The 18,595-nt window shown below is 51.6% G+C and overlaps 1 protein-coding gene across 1 annotated transcript in view; it reads right to left on the reverse strand.

Annotated features, from left to right (window-relative positions):
* Positions 1-10,625: 10,625 nt before the first annotated feature.
* PLXNA4 (plexin A4) overlaps positions 10,626-18,595 on the reverse strand; it is a 424,461-nt gene continuing 416,491 nt past the window's right edge. The window contains exon 32 of the mRNA XM_012739739.3: positions 10,626-18,415. Within this exon, the coding sequence (XP_012595193.1) occupies positions 18,320-18,415 (96 nt within the window). The 3' untranslated portion in view covers positions 10,626-18,319. The remainder of the gene's footprint in view (positions 18,416-18,595) is intronic.

The following is an 18,595-nucleotide window of genomic DNA, read 5'->3' on the forward strand; positions in this document are numbered from 1 at the left end:
CTTACTATAGGGCTACAGTAATTAAGATGGTATGGTACTAATGCAAAGAGAGACAAACAGATCAATCAATGAAACAGAATAGAGAAGTCAGAAATAGACCCACAAGATTTACAACAAAGACTCCATTGCAATTCAGTGGGGAAAAGAGGGTCTTTTAAAAAAATGAGACGGGAGCAATTAATACCCATATAGAAAAAAATGAGCTTTGTCCTCTACATTATATCACATACAAAAATAGATTTAGGTGGATTACAGACATATGTAAAAGATAAAACAGCAAAGTATCTAGAAGAAAACAGAAATAATATTTTCATGACCTTGAGAGTATGCAAACATTTCTTAAACAGAACACAAAAATATTAACCATAACTGGAGAGGATGATACATTTAACTACATTAAAATAAGAGCTTTTTCCCCTTCATCAAAAAGCATCATTGAGAAAGTAAACAGTCAAGCCATGGACTGGATGGAGATATTAATAATATATCTGATAAGGAATCTAGTTTTTTTAAAAAGGGCAAAAGAGTTAATTAAACAAAGTACTTTAGAAAAGAGAATATCCAGATGGCCAATGATCATGGGAAAAGGTCCTTCACATCATTATTTATCAGAGGACTGTAAACTGCAAACACAAATCTCCATCCACCAGGACAGCTACATGAAAGGACTGGTTGAATTGAGTGTTCCAAAGACGAGCCCGAATTCTCATACCGCACACTGCCGATGGAAATGCAAATCTGTCCATTCAATCTCTTTGGAAAACTTTTTGTCAGTGTCTGTTTAAAAACGCAGACATATGCCTACTCCGTGCTCCAGCAATTCCCCTGTTAGATGTTTACCTGAAGGAAATGAACTATGTGTGCACACCCAGAGCTGTACACGGATGTTCGCAGCAGCAACAGAACACAGCACAGCACTAAGGAAGAGCCCAGTGAGACCCGCCCACAACGTGGATGAATCTCACAGACATGATATTGAGTGAAAGAAGTAAAGAACTGGAGTGCACTCTATTTGATTCCATTTGTACAAAGTCTGTGCAAAACTAATTTATGGTGATTTATGGTGATAGAAATCAGAATAGTAGCTTGGAGGATGGAGGTAGAAAGTCAGTATTTGCAAGGAAGGGACATGAAGGAACCTTTTGGAGTGCTGGAGGTATCCTGTATCTTGATCTGGGTGGTGTACATATGTAAAAATTCTTGGAGCTGTATTCTTAATATTTGTGCACATACAAAAAGCATACTTCAATTGCACAAAATAGGAAGGGGACTTAGAGGTCATGTTAAAAAAATGATGGATGTCCATCTGGGTCATGCAAATAGTAATTGCTTTCTGTAGAAGGCGTGAAGAAAGCGGTGGGCCTATTAGGTGAATCATAGCATAGTGCAATTCATTTCATTGAATGAAATGAGGACGCAAACCTTGTGGTTGATGGGGGAAAGCGTTCTAGGTGAGGGAACAGTAAGTGCAAAGGCCCTGAGGTTGGAATGAGCTTGGAGAGTTGGAGCAACAGTAGAGAGGTCGCTGTGGCTAGATGGGGACAGGGATTAGGCAGGGGTGTCCAGGTCATGGTGGGCCTTCCTGGCCACTGGAAAGGGGCTGGGGGATTTTATAAGACTTTAAGCAGGGGTGCTCACAGGATCTGATTTATGTTTTATGTGGATCTTCTGGCTGCTGTGAGGGGAAAGAATGGAAGTGAGGGGACTGATTGGGAATCTTAGAAGGAACCTAGGTGAGACGTGGTGCTGGTCTGGAGGAGAGGGCCACCACATCCAGCACAGACTCCTGGCCATTGGGGAGGACTTCCAGGCATGGCAAAGCCTCTGCTTCTGCTGCCCTCACACACATTTGCTCAAGTTCAAGTGCAGACATTTCCCTGGGTTGTCAGTGGCCCTAGAGAAGCCCCATCCTCCACCCTGAGGCATCTTTGGGTACAGGCCCAAGCTGGACAAGGTCAACAGAATTGGTTGGGGTGAGGCCCTGAGTGGCGTTCCAGGCCAGAGCTCTTCAACGTGTGGTCTGCAGACTGGAGCCTGTCTTCAAACTGACGCTGACCTCTGATGATATGGCCCAGAAATTGCCAGTATGTGTTTGAGAAACTTTTATAGCTATTTACATGAGTAATCTTATGTCTATTAAATTTGCCACTATAAAACCGGGGCTTAAATGTCGTATATCTTTCTTAAACATTTTGTTTCTAATTTGCTTGCCTTGTATTTTACAAAAACATTGGGCTTGAGTGGATTGGGAACTTTAAAGAAGAGAAATGTCCTTTAACACAAATAGTTTCCGGAGCATCGTCTCGGGCCCCACGACGGGTGTGTCCTAAGAGAACACACGGTCTCTGATTAAGCAGGGGCTGCTGCTGCCTGCACTTGGCAATTTTTAGAGACATTGAGCAAAACAGCCTAATTGTAGTTTCCATGGTTACCAGCCACCACTGAGGGGAATGTGAGCGGATCTTCTAGAGAAAAGCCAGGCACAGGCAGAAGTCAGAAGGGTGGGGATGGAGGGAGGAAGAGGCTGGGCCCCAAGTGGGTCTGGGCTGGAGAAGGTGGCCGTGACCCTGCACGGCTGCAGCTCTGGTTGTCATCTCTAACCCAGGGGCAGGGTCCCCGGGCCCCAGCGATGGCACATCACCATGCTAGCTTCCCTTGAAGGGCATGGGCAGGCTGACCAGGGGCCTTCAGCACGGTTGGCAGGGTGGGTGACCATCCAAGGGCTCCTCTTTCTGGCCCTGTCCCAGTGCCACCTCCAAGAGTTTCACCCTCTTTCTCCTTCCACACAACTGCACGGCTCTGGGAATCCACCCACAGCAGAGCCAGAGATAAGGGAAAGATAGCAGGAAGGCTCCCATACCAGTCCCACCGTCATTCCCGCTCCAGCTCGGCGCTGGATGCCCACAGGCAAGCCTCTGTTTCTCTGTCACCTATTGGGGTCCATGCTGTAGACCACCAAGCCACCTCATGTGGTCTTTCATTTGCTCTTTCCTTCCTTCGTTCTTCACTCAACAAACCTTTTGTGTGGGTCTAGATAACGCAGTACAGTCCGACCAGACAACGTCCCTGTCTTCACGGAGCTTATACCCCAATGAGAGAGGCAGATGGTAAAGGTGTAAATGTAAGCTGTCACGTCAGGTAATAAATGTCACACTGGTTCCCCTGGCCTCACGTGGCGTGTTGGGCCAGGAGGGGCCATGGTGAGGGTGAACACGGCCACGTGTGCTCTTTAGCACGGGAAGGGAAGTGAAGGGCAGAAACAGGCTGGGCAAGGTGACTCCCGGGACCTGCAGACAGCGCCGCCCCTCGGGGGCCCAGCAAATCTTCTCAACTGAGAAATGTGGAGCCACAGAAGTCAAAGCCTCCTAAGTCCCTCTTGGCCAACATCTGCGGGTCCCAGAGCCCCAGATAGGCCCTCCACGTCCACTTAGTTTGGGGCATGACTTGGGTTTCCACCTGCCCTCTCGGGGCAGAGGTCATCCCTCCTTTTACCCAGCGAAGGGGGTGTGGTCGGCACCTACCCCCAGGGGCCCGGGACTCAGCCACTAGACGACGCTGTTGTTGCTTTCTAGCTCCCCGGGAGGAAACTGGAAGCCGGGAGAGAGAACGAGTCTGCTTTATGAAAATATTTGGATTATGTGCAATAAGAAGCAGTCCCGCCTCAGAATTATAGGCCCGTAAATCACTCCGAGGAGAAAAGGGGCCGGGGGACCTGGGAGACGCGGGACATGAGTTTACGATCTCTCCAGAAGCCCTTGATGGAATTACAGCCTCGTAACTCACCGGGGCCTGCTCTCTCCTCCCGCCTGGCCTGGCTCTGACTCGGCCCGCGGAGGGCAGTCTGGGTGCCAGCGACGCGAGGCTGGCGTGGCGGGGGCTCAGGCAGGCCCCACGGGCTCCCTGGGGCGCCAGGGGAGGCGGGGTGCTGTCGTGGGTGGGGCGGCAGCCGGGCCTCGGGCTGGGGCGTCTGTGGGGCTGTGTCAGGGGAGTTCCGAGGCACCGAGACTGCAGAGGCCAGGCGAGCTGTGGGACCCGGTGCCAGGACGAAGGGGCCCGGGGGCAGTCACATTCCACAGAGTGCGGCAGAGCCACGTGGCAGGGACGCTCTGGACCTCTCTCTGTGTGGGTGGGGCAGCGTGAAGATGCCCTGCTGCTTCCTGCGGCTGCTGCTTTGTCAGGGCCACATCTCCGGTTTGCCACTTTACAAAATGGCAGCCACTAGCCTCTCCTCGAGGAGCGGCCTTGGAAGAGCTCAGAGCCCAAGGGCGGACTGTTTACAGAGGGAGCTGGCTCCGGGCTTCCTCCAGCTCGGGAAGCTGTGCCCAGGGTAGGAGGAGGGGGTGGCTGCCAATAGCCCGCTTTCCCCCAGGCCTTAGCTTGGCCCCTGTCACGTCCAGGATGAACAAAAGGCCAGAGGGAGCGGGATTCCAATGGAAGTCAGCAAAGCGCTGGGAAATACAGCCGCGGCCTTTCAAGAGGTGCACTTACTACGCCTCAGGCATCATGCCCACGACCACACTGAACCCTCACAACTTCCTCACAGGTTGTTTCCATTTCACAGGGGAGTGGGGCACAGACATGCAAACCAATTTGTCTCAGGTCACACCCACATAGCTGAGCATGGCGTTGGCGATTTGAACCCAGACCCTTCTGTAACCATGGTACACCCCTCAAGCCTGCCTACCTGGCATCCCAGCCCTGTGGACGGCAGTCACTAAGTCTTTTGGCTAAATCCCCTCAATTCCTGTGTTAGCTTGCAATCGTGTCCCAATGCCTCCCCTTGGTCATGTTCTCTACATTGTCCTTTGTGTTTGCTTTGCTATGAGGCTAATCAATCCCTCCCTCTGTAAGAGACAGAGCGAGAGGGACTTGTGTAGTGTTTGTTGGAGCGCAGCACAGTCATTAAGAACACAGACTTTGGAATCAGAGAACCTGGGCTCACATCCCAACTCTCTTGCCTCTATCCCTTGCCATTTGAGGGACTAGAGTCATTATTGCTTCGAGCCTCAGTATAGTCATCTATAAAATGGGTGTGATGATGGTAACCAGAGAGTCTGGCAGGATCCTGAGAACTAAATGAAGTAGTGTATGCAAGTGATGCATACATATCAATTCACTTCATGAAATCACCTCTCTGAGGAAGCCTGCTGTATACTGGGAGGTAATGCCCTCGGTCACAGGGCCTTGGAAATCAGGGTTATAGTCCTACCCAACGCTTGCATTCTCTTCTTTACCCCCAAGTGTCTTATTGATACTCTATTTTCCTAAGGGACCTGATTTTTCAAATTGATTGACTACAGCAGACTGAGATCATTTAGAAAACCTTGCCTTCAGTATCAGTTTGGTTTCATCACGTGATCACCCGTAGGTCTCAGTTCTTGTGGCCCAGTGCCATAGAACGAGCAATAGCAGCTGGTTGGACAGGCTACTCATTCATACATTTAGGACCTTGGTGATGAGGAGGCTGCAGAGATAAACCAGCGAGGGCAGACCTCTAAAAGCCATCCTGAGGTTAAGTACTGACGGCACAAGGCTGTTAACTGCACCTAGTTCAGGAAATGTTGTTCCATAAAGTAAGTCATGATCCGCTATGTGATCCATTGGATGTTGTAAAAAGAACTTCCTTTGATGACCCCGGAAGACTAGAAATGTTACCCTTCTTCCTCGATGGGTTAGGTATCCTCCTGCCAAGAGACAGAAAGATTCTAAGTGAAGAAAACTCTTGGTAAGTGCAGGTGTTTCCCATGTTACAGATGGAGAGCTTGAACCACAGAGTCAGGTCAGCCCTAACATTTGCAGAGTTGCCCAGGGTGAGAATATGATCCGAGGCCTCATATGAACATCACATGCCTAATATTTTAAATAAATAAACGTTGCTCTATCCTTGCACCTTGGCAAACATACCTTCATAGCAATAAAATTGGCAGAGAGGGGAGAAATGAAATCCATGGGTTTTATGTGACTGAAAGTTGGCAAAAATAAAAATAGCTGGACTTCATAATTATTGCACATCTATGGATGTTTTGTTAATGAGTCGACAGGTTTGAATTAGTAATAAGATGAAGACATCCACAATTCATGGTAAAAAATGGGCATTTTTCTAATTACTATGTATCCAGCATTGAGTTCAGAATCAAAGAAATGTAAGACCTGGTCTATTTCTGAGTTGATGAGACAAGACTTAAAAAGGTGAAATTATTAGGGGATAAAACGATCGCATACATATCAGCATTGATTCTGTCATTAATAAAATGAAGTACTGAGGGTGATTATAGGCAATGAGAAGCTACAGCCACACGGGACAAGGTGCTGATTGCACGGCACAGACGACAAAGGCAGCCGGTGCTGGGGCAGGTTAGATAGCAACAGGTCTGTCTTGAGAACTCACCTGTGAGCTTGGTGAGTCACAGAACCAATGGGCTCATCCAGCCCTCACCGACTTCCACGACTCCATGTCACTGTGATGTCCTTTACTTATTTCACATATGCCATAAATTCAAGTCGAATAAAAACTTGGTTGCATTGTAAATAATGAAAAAGAGCAGAAAAGGGGCTGGCTGTCGCTGCTGATGGAATTAATGGAAAATTGAAGAGGTAGAAGAAAACTGGGACTCTTACCAAGAAAATATTTTTTTGAAGTGATTTTTAATCTTTCTGTTTTAGACTTAATTAAGGGTTTTAAAGGATCACATATTACCTTGTGGACTTTATTCACCCCCTTTTTACCTCATACCCTCTCAGCCCACCTTCCCACCCCAGCTGTTTGCCACAGCAACCAGGTGGCATGTATATGTCACCTGACAGCATCTGCTTCAGGGACACTGCAGCCCCCTCGCCTCCTGGCCCAGGGACCCTGCCTCTGCCCCTGGGGACCCTGTGTGGGGGGCGCCCAGCCACTCAGCCATGACGACATACTTGCAAGCTTAGACATGTGTGGGAACAAACACGTGGGCTCACTGGGCAACTCTGAGTGATGAATGGGGAGGGGGTCCGTGTACACTCTGAGGTGCACCCCACAACCCCTGGAGGGCCCAAGCGGGGCTGAGTCCCAGCTGTCCACAGTGAGGGTCAGCTTGACAACACTTCCCTACCCCCACGCCTGATCCTTGGGACAACTTCCCCAAATCAACCACCCACTCACAGCCATTGTGTCAGGCTCTGTTTTGAGGGGGAACTCAGCACTTACACTCTTTAGTTATGTATTTCTGTGCTTTCTTGGGAAGCATGTTCTATCTACACTTGTATTTCAGGATTTGGGGAGTTGAGACAATCTTGCACCCATTATTCATTTAAAAAACATTTGTGTGGCAACTATTATATGCGGAGCCCTGTCCCATGAGCGAGGGCTAGAGATAATATGTGAGGTTTTCCTTGGAGGGGCCTGTTAGTGAACGCTAGTGAACGCTACGAACTTACAGGATGTCAGGGCCTGCTCCGGGTGCTTAGTAATCCTCATGGTGCTCAACCATCATGACAGCCCTATGAGGAAGGAGTCGTCACCCTCATCTTTACAGGCGAGAATGCTGAGAGTGCGAGATGGTTAGGAACTGACTCCCTTCACCATCACTCTACGCCGACAACATGTCCAGGGTACAACGGGGGAACCGGGATTGATTGCAAGTGCTAGCTGTCCAGGCAGGTGGGTGGCTCACATGGCTCCGAGTTGGGGGTGTCTGCAGCCTGGGCTCGTGGGGACTCACAGAGCAGGAGGGGAACCACAGGGAAGAGGCGTGAGCAGGGCGCTGCGCAGCGGGCAGTGCAGGCACCGCCGAGGTCTTTCGGCTGAGGATACGGATGTTTCCCATGGTGAGGTCTGTGCTCCTTGTGAACGGGGCAGAGCGCACGTCACTGCCAACTGCTCCTCCCCAGCCTCTGCTTCCTTTCCGCCCAGGCCCTGGCTCTGCAGCCCTGGGGTTTGGAGGGGCTTCTGCAGGAATGATCAAGGAACTCAGAAGGTGAGGTTCCGGGTCTGGACTCTGATGCTGTACAGGGGTAGGAAGGGCTCCCTTCTGTGTGCGTGCATGCGTGTGTGTGTGTGTGTGTGTGTGTGTGTGTGTGTGTGTACAGAGGGACATGATTTCTTCCTGTCCTAGAAGGATCTTACAAGGATCGTCACGCATTTGCTGGAATCAGCCAGCATCTTTCCAGGCATCACAGGACGCTATTGCTTGTGGCCCCCAAAGGCAGCCACATCTCTCTCGAGGACCCGCGCTGAGAACCTGGTCTGTGCTCTCCCTGAGGACAAGCCCTCTGCTTTCCTGGCAAATCCATCAGTGATCGAAATCAAAGCATGCAGAAACTGTAGATGGTTATTGAAAACCGCCTTAGATGGATCCATCCCTAGATGATGCATGGTTTCTCCTGGGGCACTGTGGGGTGTCGGTGCCAGGACTTTTACCTGGGGCTGAAAGCACTTCACCACAGCAGGAGTCCGGGGACCAGGCAGAACACAGGGGACAGAGCTGGCAGAAGGCAGGTTGTCCTCATCCTCTCATCCCCTGCCTCCCTCCCCCAATCCCTTCCACCCCTCCACTTCCTCCTTCCCTGGGTTCTATAGGTTTGCTCCTTCTTTCCTTTTTCCACCTTTCCTTCTTCTTCTTAGTCTCCCCTTCTTCCCTAGTCTGTCTCAAACCTGGCTTAGGACAATTAGGGGCCTCCACAGAATGATTCACATGCACTGTAAATAGTTAATAATCTCATTTGAAAAAAAGACTTTGGTTAAATGCATAGTTCTCTGTAGGTGAAAGGTGAGATTTCACCCCATCAGTTATAAACTGAGGGGCTACCTATTGCCTGGGTTGAAGCTCTTGTACCCTGTAGCAGTCAGAATAGTTTCAGTTCTGCTGCAGTAACAAACAACCCTCACATCTCATGAACTTAAACAGCAAAGGTTTGTTTATGTACACATACCAGATACCCACAGGGTCATCAGTGGCTCTGTTCTTTGTCTTCATTGTCCCCACTCTGGGGTCCAGGCTGATGGAGCAGCTACTCTCTGGAGCATTGCAGGTGACCACATCACGAGTGTTCATCTTTCATTGGCCCAAAGTGAGTTGCTGGGCCAGCTGAACTTTATTAGGGTGAGAAATTATACTGCTCATTCAGGGAGGATGTAGATGTTGTTGAACCATGCTACAACCTACCAGACAGCCCCGTGCACGGGTTCAGCCTCATTCATGTGCCTCTAGCTTTAATGTATCCTCAGCACCTTGCAGCCTCTGACTCATATTCAAGGTGGGAGTTTTGTTAAGACAAAAGAGGGGCAGGTTTAGAGATGGTGTTGGTGCAGAAGCAACCTGCTCTGCCTCCATGTACTCTGCTAGTTCGGAGAAGCTCTGCTAACACAGGGAAAGGTTTGATTAGAACCGCTACTCTCTTTACCTGCGAATTATAGCTACTAGCTGCAACTCAAGGAGTTAGTTTTCTAAAGATAAAATAGTTGTGCCAGAGTATGTGGCCTAATATGGCACGTACTGGAGGGCAGAATAGTCACAGTGGGGAGATAACCCAGTGGCTTTGTAGCTGATTGCTTTCACCTGGTTTTACTGTCTGTCCCTGTCTCCCTCCATTCCTGGTTAACTGAGCACTCTCTGTGCAGGACACTGTGCTAAGCTAGGTTTGTTGTTGAGGTTGCAGGACCAATCCACTCTTGTGTGCACAGTATAGTCTTCATGACTAATAACACTGCATGCATGTATGACGCTTCATAGCACACGGGGATTTTTTCACTGTACTTGTCTAAATCGGCTTGCCCCAACCTTCTGGGCTTTGTAATGCAGTTAGAACTATCTTTATGGATAAGGAATCAAAGGCACAGAGAAGTGGTCTGCTCAAGGTCATGGTGGCTGGTCTGATAAAGTATCACACTGGCAAGGAGTCTGATGACCTGGCAGGAACTTGGTCGTGTGCGGAATCTTAATTCGAACCTTCAGGGTGAGATCACTGTCCCCACCCAGCCTGTGTCTTTGTTTAGGAAAAGGGAAGAGCATCTCCTCCTTGTTTGTGGACTACACTTTCTCGTGAGTCTGATCTACTGAGAAAATAATACAAACCACTCCGGTCGATTTCAGTCCCCTCCATCATGCTAGGTCTTGAGGCCACAAAGCCCGGTCTCCCCTCTCAGGTGCCCACATCTGTCCCCACTGTTGCCCTAAGGTTCTCCCTCCTCACATAGAGGTCACTGCTTCTGTCTCATTGTGGAACCGGGCTCCCTGCCCAGCAGCCCTGCTGACTTCAGAAGGACCTCGTCTAGGGGTGGGACAGTGCTGAGGGCAAGGCCAGGCTGGGGCCCCTGTGGGCACTCATGCAGTCACTTCCTGCCTTTCTCCCCATGGCTCCCAGAGGTCCAGCCCTGTGGAACATTCTCCATGCACACATGCTCCTGGAGGGGCCCCCACGGGGAGGGGGTCGGGGACAGCAGGGGACAGAGGAGGTGGAGTTTGCCTGAGGTTTCATCAGCAGTTGGGACCCCAGTTGGTGTCTCATACTACCCCACACTCCTCTTTCCTACTGAATCTCCCTATTTCCATGCTTCCATCTCCCCTTCCTTATCCCGCTTTCTCCCCCATTCCCTTCTCTCATGCTTTCACTTTGAATAATAAAAACACTGGGACTTCATGGAGCCACCCAGCCCAGCCCTCTCCCGCCACTGACCCGAGGCTCTGCGAGGTGAACAGACCTGCCCCAGGTGGCCAGTGAGGGAACAGCAGACCCTGCAGAGGGCCTGGTGCCTAGGTCAGGGCCCCTCGTGCCTACTGTCCATGCTGGCTCCCCACCTCTGGGCAGTGTAGACCATAGGTAGATGTATGAGGCAGGCAGGGGTATGGGCTCTACCCACTGCCTTCCCGCACTGCCAGCCTTTTCTTCTCTTTTTCTCCCTATCACCACTCTACCCCGGGGACACAACGGGGTTCAAGGTCTTCACCTCCTATCAAAATACCAGGGGGGGTGGGAGCTGGCACAATCATTGATGCTAAGGCGTAGCTTGCCGGGAAGACCTAAAATAGGGATGGCAACCCCCGTGTCCTCCCCGGGCCACCTCTACGGTGAGCAATAAGCCTCGTCTGCTGACTGCACTGACGGAGGTGTGTCTACTCAACCTAGCTTGAAGCCTTATGACCTCACGATGGCTACCTTGCAGCTGAGAGCACGGTCTTAGGTAAAAGGATGTGTCTCTGGTGGTTGAGTTTAGACATTACATAGCTGGGGGAGAAGGTGCCACATCTTTTGCACAGTGGCAGCTGTCACTCACTCATGGTCAGCCTCCCCATGGCCCCCAGCCAGTCACATAAAGAAAGACCCCAAATCCCAAACTGCATTTTTATTATTTTTTAATAAACTTTATTCTATATTACAAATAAGTTTTTTTTTTCTTGTTCTGAACTGCAAAATAGGAATGCCTTATATTTACATACACAGGTATACAATTAATTATAACAAAGGTACAGAAGCTTGCCTTTACCAAGTTACAGCTGGGCTCCAATTGAAATAGCATAGGTTTCTTTTTTAAAAAGTTTTTTTTTAATCTTTTTTTAAATCTTACTAGGATACTCTTCTTTAAAAATCAAAACCAAGAAGACCCTCTTCTTAACGATCTCATCCACCTGTATTTGAGGCTCATCGTAACACTGTTGTCTAAAGATAGGTTTTGCTTTGTTCTAACAAAGGGTCAGTGTTCGAGGTGGGGGCTTCACTTTGAAACAGAGTGGAATGGGGCTGGAAGAGGGGGGCCTGGAGCAGAGATGACCTGCCCTACATCCTTCAATGGTCTCTCTCTGAGACTGGGACCCCTGCTGGTTCCTTAAACCACCCCTCCATCCATGCCTGCTTCTCCTCTTCCTCTCTAGCATCTGAGGCTAAACTCTGGGTCATCGGGCCAGGCCAGAACCCCTGCTTCCCGCCCACCCCCCAACTTCAGCTCGCCGAGCCATTGTCTGTTGTGGTACCCTGGAGTTGCTGGTTGCTATGGTAACTTGGCAGGACCCTGCTGGAAGAGATAGGCTGGTCCCTACACGCTAAAGTGGGGAGGAGGGCGGCTGCATCCAATCCTTCCCTCCCTCTCCGGGCCTGGAGACCTCGCTCAGAGCAGCCAACACGCCACCGAGCACAGGCCTCCGTCTCAAGGACACCAGGCCCGGCCAGGAGTGGCGGAGGGGAGGGGCGTCCACCCTAAAACACAACGTCATGGGTTTCCAAATGGAAACAAGATTCTTTGAGGTAAACTAGCTTTTCATTGTACAGAACGGAAGGTTTCACAAGCCAACAAGCTGACAGGACGGGCACGTCGGGGAGGGGGAGGGGAGGAGGACGGAGGAGCACGCGTGCGCGTCCCGTCTCCGCCCATGCCTGGGTCGCCGCAGACCTGCACGCATGCGCGTTCAGGAGTCCTGATTGGCAAAGTGGTGTCTGCTTTTAAGTGTCCTTTGGGGTTGTTCTTTAACTGTATCCTCTGTTTCGAATTCTCTCGTAAGGGAGTCCTTCCAAAATGTGCTTGAGCCAAAAGATCACTGATACCAACACAAAAAGAAATCCGAATTCCTGAAAAAGGAGCCAGTGGAAGATGAGCAGCATAGACTGAGTCTTGCTTTTGCATTCTTGGGGGAGGGACACTCATGTGTCCCCCCCCATGGCCGGTCCTAACAGGGCCTCCATGCAGTTTGGGGAAAGCTGATAGGAATGTGCTGTAGACTCAGGAACCCCCGGGGCAGGCGGGACAGCCAAGACTGGACAGAGATAGCAGCAGGTGAGGCCCCCTGCCAGGGACACCCGGCCCACCTGGCCCACCTGACTCTTGCTGCCAATGCAAACAGAAAGTCCTTCTTGTTCATTAGGGATTTTGTTTGGTTTCACTATGCTTCACTTTCTGGTAGCCTCCAGTCTACTGAAGGAATTTAAATGGGACTCTAATGAGTACGTATTACCTTTATAACTTAAAAATCCTACATATTTTTTAAACTTGGATACTCCCCCTAATAAAAACATAATTTTATGGGGGAGCAAAAATTTATAGTAAAAGAAAAAGAAAAAAAACCACAACCCCTCTCTCGAATGTCTGAAACGGTTACTGCAGAGGGTCACTTTCCAAACCGCCCCAGGCTCGTTTCCAGTTGAGGGCTTGTGCCCCTCAGAGCACCATGGGGAGAAGAGGTTTGAAGAGTGTCCCAGCCTCTTTCAGGAGCTGCCTCTTCAATGTCACCTGTGGCTGGGCCTCAGTTTCCCACTTTGTAAAATCAGGCTCTCGTTTGCTACACGCAGAGTGCCTGTGGGCTGAGGTGGCAGAGCTGGGAGGACGGGGTAGCGTCCAGGGCTCTGTCCATCAAAAGTGCAGGGAAGCTCCGAGAACATCAGGAGCCAGGGAGGAGGCCTCCCCTCACCGGGCAAGTCCACACCCAGGGACTTTCCTAGCCCATTTCCTTGACAATGCACGTGGGGGTTGGAGGAGGCTGTCCTCATCTGCCTGGAAGTCACAGGTGAAGAGTTGTACACACCTAGTGTGCACAGTAACCCGCACATTACAGCCACACCTGGGCTCCCTTCTTGCTCTCAAACTCTTAAAATATATAAATAAAAAATAAATGACTACAAAACCCTAAATAAACAGCTCATAGTTTTTTTTAAAGGGAGGGGCTGAGGAGTCAGGGAGGCCTGTCCTGATAGGGAAAGGGAGGGGAGTAAAAGGGATGGCGGGGTGGGGGGACAGGACAGTGAGCTGCCTGGGCGGGGTCTCCCCTGGGCAGGGGGTGCCTGGAGGTTACTCCTTCCCAGAAATGCTCGCAGAGGCCTTGAGGAGCCAGCTGGGACTGCCCGCTGGGACTCCCTGCTCCTGGAAGGGGCTAGGGCCGGGGTCGGGGCCAGGGGAGGGGTCTCTGGGCCTTCTGCCTGCAGAGCACATCCCTACGTCTGTCTGTCTTTCCTGCCCTTCTTGTCTGTCTGTGAGGCGGGGACCTTTGTTCTTGATGACGGCTGCTCCTGGCCCTTCACGGGGCTAAGCGTTTGACTCTGCCTGTGTGAAGCCAGAGCGAGTGCCCTGGTGCTGGGAAGGGGCGAGGCTGGAAGTGGAGCTTTCCTTGCAGTCAAAGCGAGTGGCACCGAGACCTGTTCCAGTCACAGAGCATTCAGAGGCCTGCACGCAGGGCAGAGGCTTGCCTCCTGCAGGGAGGTCACATGGAAGTCACTGCTTGTGGCTCCTCTGCTGGGGGACCCACAGGGCCTCGGCTGGACGAAGGAGGCAGCTTTGGGTGGGGTGGGATGGGAGGGACTGTTGGGACCGACCTGTCTACGGAGACGGCCGAGCAGCTCCTATCCTTGGGTGGACAAATGGCCTTGGGAAGACAACTTCACGTGCAGGAGGGACGAGGAGGAGGGGGCTCACTGAGGGGGGAGGAGCACAGTCGGAAGCAGACATGCAACGGGGGACACAGCACCAGGGACCTCAGGGGCAGGAAAGCTGGGGGCAGGTGCTAGGACAGCACATCAACATTAACCTGGGCTGGGAGCGGGAGCCGGGCCCGAGGGGATGAGGCCAGAAACCTTACCTGGTGGCAACTCCTGCTTCTCCCTGGGAACAATTCTTAACAATCTGCCTCAAACTTTGGAATCTACTGAACACGACTTCTCTTTTGGGCACAGCCCCCCTGAGAGCTTCCCTGAGCTCGCTCCCCGGCCCTTGGGCTCACGGGAGGGAGGCTCTGGGGGCTGGCTGTGGGTGTGGGTGTAACGCTGGGGTTGTCACATACCTTGGCCTGTGGGACACTCAGTTTATCTTCTGTCCTCAAATTTAAAACCATATTGAAAGAAGGCAAGAAAATATTTTCCTGAGGAAGTAACTGACGCAATGGCCAACTTGACTTAGTGGCACTAACTGCAGTCACCAAGAAATGTCAGGGTCTCTCTAACTTGCAGGGAAGAAGGAAGAACCCTGCAGAGCTCATGCCCAGGGGAGTCTGCGCCCGGGAGAAACCACCAGCTTGCAGCTCTCTTCCTCGGCTTCCTCCACCCATCCGTTTAAGCCTAGGACCCGGCTAGCTCCTTCCTCCCCACCACCACCAGCCTGCGGCCCTTCTCCCTCCAACACCCGCGGTCCCCTCCGGGAGCTGGTGCCATTCTGACCTGGGAAGGGGCGTGCAGGGGGTGGGTTACGGGGTGGTGAGGGAAGTTGTCTTTTCTCCCCTGCCCTCTGCCCAGGACTCAAGGAGTGAGATGAAGTTTCCACCTTCGACAAGATTGTGCACTGCTAATGACTTCAACACAGAGGGAGGCGTGAGGAAGCCTCCCACCCTCTGGGCCGAGTTTGCCCCATTGTTCCCTTCTCCCTGGGAGCCTGCAGGCCACCTGGGCACTTCTCAGGAGAGGAGACAGAGAACCCACCCGGGAGTTTGAGAACAAGATTTGGGGGAGGGGGGCAGGACAGATTTTTTGACAACCTTGCCTGTCTTTGCTTTTAAACTTCACACATGCACCAAGAACCCAAAAGGAAAAAAATGGAAAACAAACAGGAAAAAGAAAGAGGATTTATATGAGCAAGATGGGCTATGGCTCTGGGTGACTTGCTCCGATTTCTCAGTCCCCAAGCAGGCCACAGGGACTGCAGGCAAAGCACCAGAGGCAACCCCCCCCCCCCAGCAACCTGCCCCAGCCCCTCCCCAGGGGAAACCAGGAAAGCCAGGAACTGGTCTGTCCCTGTCTCCTCTTTCTTCCTGATGTTTGTGTTCCTCTGAGGTGTTTGCAATTTTTCTTATAACAAAAACATGGGGGGGAAAAGTCCTGTACCGCCAAAGTAATAATAACAATAATAATCATCTGGTAAAAAATAAAAGCTTCAGCAGAACCGTGGCAACAGTCTTTTTTTTTTTCTGCTTGTTCATTTTTTTCTAACTGTGCAAAACTTAAAAAATAAATCAAAACACACTCACTCATACACGCACTCACACACACAGTGTCCATCCAGCAAATCTGTGTTAAATATGTTCATGTCCCTCTCCTCCTCAACCCTTCACATGTGCAAAAATATCTGGGTGACCAAGGCCCCCTCAGCCTGCCTCCCACATGCACTCTTTCTGCTCTGCAAGGTCCTGTGACTTCTTGGGAGGAAACAAAATGATCAAGGGTAGAAAAACCCATGCTTCTCCACCTGGTACTACATGTAGTTGCCAAACCTTTGGTTATTTTTTCCCCCCTTCCAATGCATTTTTCCCCATTCTCCTCTTCCTGTTCATTAGGTTTCTTGTGTCTTTTCCACCATCTGTCTTCTGCAATGCCTTGTGACACCCTGTTCCAGGTCACTGCAGTCGGGCCTTGGCAGGTGACCACCCTGATTTCCTATGGATAGGCGACCTCTCCTTTCAGCCACTGGCTCTCAGCACAGAGAGCGAGTGTTGAAATGTCCTGAAGCTGCAGGATGAGTAGGTGAGCAAGGGGCCAGGGAAGAGAAACACTTCAGAATCCTCCTACATAGGACGAGCAGTCTTTCTGCGCTCTCCACCTGTGCAGACACGCACACATGCATGCACGCACATGTGCTCACACGCATGTGAACATATTCACATCCCAAGGGGCGAGTGTTCTTAAAAGCACAGGGTGCTCCATGGACTTTGCTGGCAATGGTGTGGTTCCTCCCCCAAGTGGGGTTCGCTCTGAGTGGATGAGAAGGAACGATGTCCGCTGCTCAGGAAGTGACGGCAAGACTGTGTGGAACCCTTGGCTTCCACCTCACCTTAGAGGATGCTTCTCCTTGTCTCCCACAGTGGCGGATAGCTCCAGAGCAGAGCTGCCGGGAGAGTTCCTGCCTATGCCGGGAGACAAGACCAGGTGGTGTCTAAGGTCTCTCTAAGATGACAGGTTTCCATGACCTTCCATTTAGATTCTCTCACCACAGCCCCTGCTCACCTAGTATCCATTTCTGAGCTCACATTCCCCAGCACGGCCAACACGGTGCATCCATAGATGGAAGGACAGATGCAGAGATGGATGCCAGGGCCAAGGCCAACTGTGTGGCCCTCCTCCCATTCCAGCCAGGTCCATCAGCTCTTCCATGCCCCCCAGACAGGACGGGCTGGCAGCTGAGGTTGGCTGGCATTTTGGTCTGTCTCTGCTAGGCTGTGCTTGAACGCGTTTCTTTCAGGGACCACCGCTGAAGGGATGAGGAAGGAGAATGACAAAAGAGACAGTGAGACGGTGATGAAGTCATTCACAAGGACGTCTGGGCAGTCCAGTGACAGAGTCATCTGCATAGCATTGGCACCAGATCCTGCAGGGGGAACAGCCACTGTGGAGTTGTCGGGAAGGATGGTAGGGATGGAGCCATGGAGACGGCTGGAGGTAGAATCTCCTAGATGCACCCTGCATTTCACGCTGACCCTCGATGAGGGTGACAAAGGAGGGTGGAGATAGATGCTTTCTCTAGACAGCACTCGGGCTCTGGCAATGAACTAGACCTATGACCGTGGTTGGGACTCATTTGAATTTGGGGGTGAATGGAACACAACAATGCTGCTTCCAGAGTAGATGCAACTCTCTTTGCTTTTCTCTCCCTCCATGTGACATTTCTGCCGCTCTGAGCGAGATTAGACGGTTGGGAGCATGTCCAGGGTAGAATGCAAGTACCATTCTTCCTCCTGCCTGGCTTTCCACAAGTGAGGGCGGAATCTGGGCAGGCAGTTTCCCCTGGACACTTGGAGGGGGGCAGGAGGCCTCTGGATGCCAACTCGGCAGGCGAGAGGCAGCCCCGAGGGGAACCCCGACTCCTCACACGTGCCCTGCTCCAGCCGTCTGCGGGAGGTGTGGCCTCTCTTCTCACAGCTGCCAAGCGACCAGACCGCTGACCGACCCCTCGGAGAGGGAATTGTGGGGAGGGAGAGCCAGGCGGTGTCTTCCCAGTGCAGATAATACTGAGCTCGCTGCCTCTTCCCTGGGCCAAGGATCGGGCCAAAGCGGGGGCTCCTGAAGTGGAGGGTGAAGTAGCAGCACAGAAAAGTCCTCTATCCCTGGCTCCCCTCATGTTTCGGCCCTGCTGCTGACATGCGGGTCAGGAGCCGCTGGGGCACAGCCCCTCTGACACCCTGTGGCCAGCTCCCTCACCGTGGGCCCGGGCATCCTTGCACTAACTGGGGGCCAGTGGCTTAGCCCAGTCGCATTGGCAGAGCAACTAGAAGAGAAGGGACCCAGGAAGGAGGGAGAAACAAAGAGGCAGAGAGAGAGAGACAGCGCTGCTCAGGGGATGCTGCTGATGCCAGTCGGAACTTGCACTTGGTAAAGATGATAATCTAGACTGAGGCACGGCTTGGTGTGTCCCCCCTCCAGGGTGGCCCTGGAAGGACGGTTCTCAGCTGTCTAAGCTCATGAAGGTTATGACTTGTTCTAGTTTGTAGGCCAGTTTCTGCTTCCCACACTGGTCGTCGTGGTCCAGAGGTCCAAGGATCTGTTGAAGGGCCAAGAACGGGGAGGTTACTGGTTTGTGTGTGTCTGTGTTCCTCGCAGGTAAACAGACAGCGCCGATGTGGTCAGTGGTGGGGAAGACATGTGTGTGTGCATGTACACACATTACACTGCCGGGTAGTCGGTGGCCTGGGCAACATGGGTGGGGAGGTGTGGGAGGCAC

The sequence above is a fragment of the Microcebus murinus genome, chromosome 9 (genome assembly GCF_040939455.1).
Source record: "Microcebus murinus isolate Inina chromosome 9, M.murinus_Inina_mat1.0, whole genome shotgun sequence".
Classification (NCBI taxonomy): Eukaryota; Metazoa; Chordata; class Mammalia; order Primates; family Cheirogaleidae; genus Microcebus; species Microcebus murinus.